The 1,283-nt window shown below is 62.4% G+C and overlaps 1 protein-coding gene across 1 annotated transcript in view; it reads right to left on the bottom strand.

Annotated features, from left to right (window-relative positions):
• Positions 1-1,283, bottom strand: part of MFSD2A (major facilitator superfamily domain containing 2A) — a 4,457-nt gene that overhangs the window by 1,694 nt on the left and 1,480 nt on the right. The window contains exon 5 of the mRNA XM_010013954.1: positions 1,160-1,243. Coding sequence (XP_010012256.1) covers positions 1,160-1,243 — 84 coding nt within the window. The remainder of the gene's footprint in view (positions 1-1,159; positions 1,244-1,283) is intronic.

Genomic DNA, 1,283 nt, shown 5'->3' with positions numbered 1-1,283 from the left:
CCCCTGTTGCCACCCTGCCCGTGAACACGGCCAGGGATGGGGCAGCCACAGCTTCTCTGGGCACCCTGTGCCAGCGCCTCAGCACCCTCACAGGGAAGTGCTTCTGCCCAAGAGCTCATCTCAGTCTCCCCTCTGGCAGGTTCAAGCCATTCCCCTTGTCCTGTCCCTACATCCCTTGTCCAAAGCCCCTCTCCAGGTCTCCTGGAGCCCCTTTAGGCACTGGAGCTGCTCTAAGGTGTCCCCTTGAGGAGCCTTCTCTTCTCCAGCTGCCCCAGCCCAGCTCTCTCAGCCTGGCTCCAGAGCAGAGCTGCTCCAGCCCTCGCAGCAGCTCCGGGGCCTCCTCTGGCCTCTCTCCAGCAGCTCCACGTCCCTCCTGTGCTGTTGCCCCAGAGCTGGACCAGGACTGCAGTGGGGGGGTCTATTTCCAGCTTTGATTTCCACACACTCCGGGGCTGGCACACAGCCATGCTCCTGCTCCTGCCCTCACCCCATTCCTCACCTGCCTCCGCTCCTGGGAAGGGGAGCTGCAATTGGAGCAAGAACGTGGGGCCACCTCCTGCACCAGCACCCTCGGGGCGCAGCAGGTACCAGCCACCAGCCCACACCAGGGAGGACCCAGCTCCATCCTCAGTGCTGGGAAGGGCCCCGATCTCTTCACCGCTGCCTGCACACCCCATGGCCAAGAGCCAGACTCCTGGGACCTTGGCACCTTGGACCTCTCCACCCCTTTGAGCAGGGAGCATGGGAAGGGCTCCCACAGATGGGACAAGCTGGAAAGGGCTCTCAAGGAGTTGTTTTGCTCCATCTTCCTGGCAGTAAACACTGAGATCCTTTTCTCAAGGCGGGGGGGAAGGGAGATAAGTGGCAGGATCTGGACAAAAGGCCCCCATGGCTCCTGGTCTGCCCCGTCTCTGGCCGCCTTCACACAGGAACAAAGGCTTCCCTGTTCCTACCAACCCACCCAGACTTTGCAGGACATTTGGCAGCTCCTTCTCCCTCTCCCCTTCTCCCAGGAGACCTTTGGTCACTATCCCCACATCAGCTCATTGCAGCCCCATGGCCTCCATCCCCTCATCCCCCTCATTGCTCCTGAGAGGACCCCCAGCACTCACGAAGCCCATCCTGGCCCCAGTGGGCTCCAGGCCGGGGCCATACGCACCATGATGGCCAGGAGGATGTTCTGGAACTCGTTGCGGAAGCCCAGGGTGTAGGTGCAGAAGAGGGCAAAGTTTCCCTCCAGCAGCTGTGGAGGAAGCAGACGGCGGTGAGGGGGGACGGGACCC

This window comes from Nestor notabilis, unplaced genomic scaffold (assembly GCF_000696875.1).
Source record: "Nestor notabilis isolate BGI_N333 unplaced genomic scaffold, ASM69687v1 scaffold21674, whole genome shotgun sequence".
NCBI lineage: Eukaryota > Metazoa > Chordata > Aves > Psittaciformes > Psittacidae > Nestor > Nestor notabilis.
Note: the sequence above shows the minus strand (reverse complement) of the source record. Positions and strands in the feature narration are given on the sequence as shown.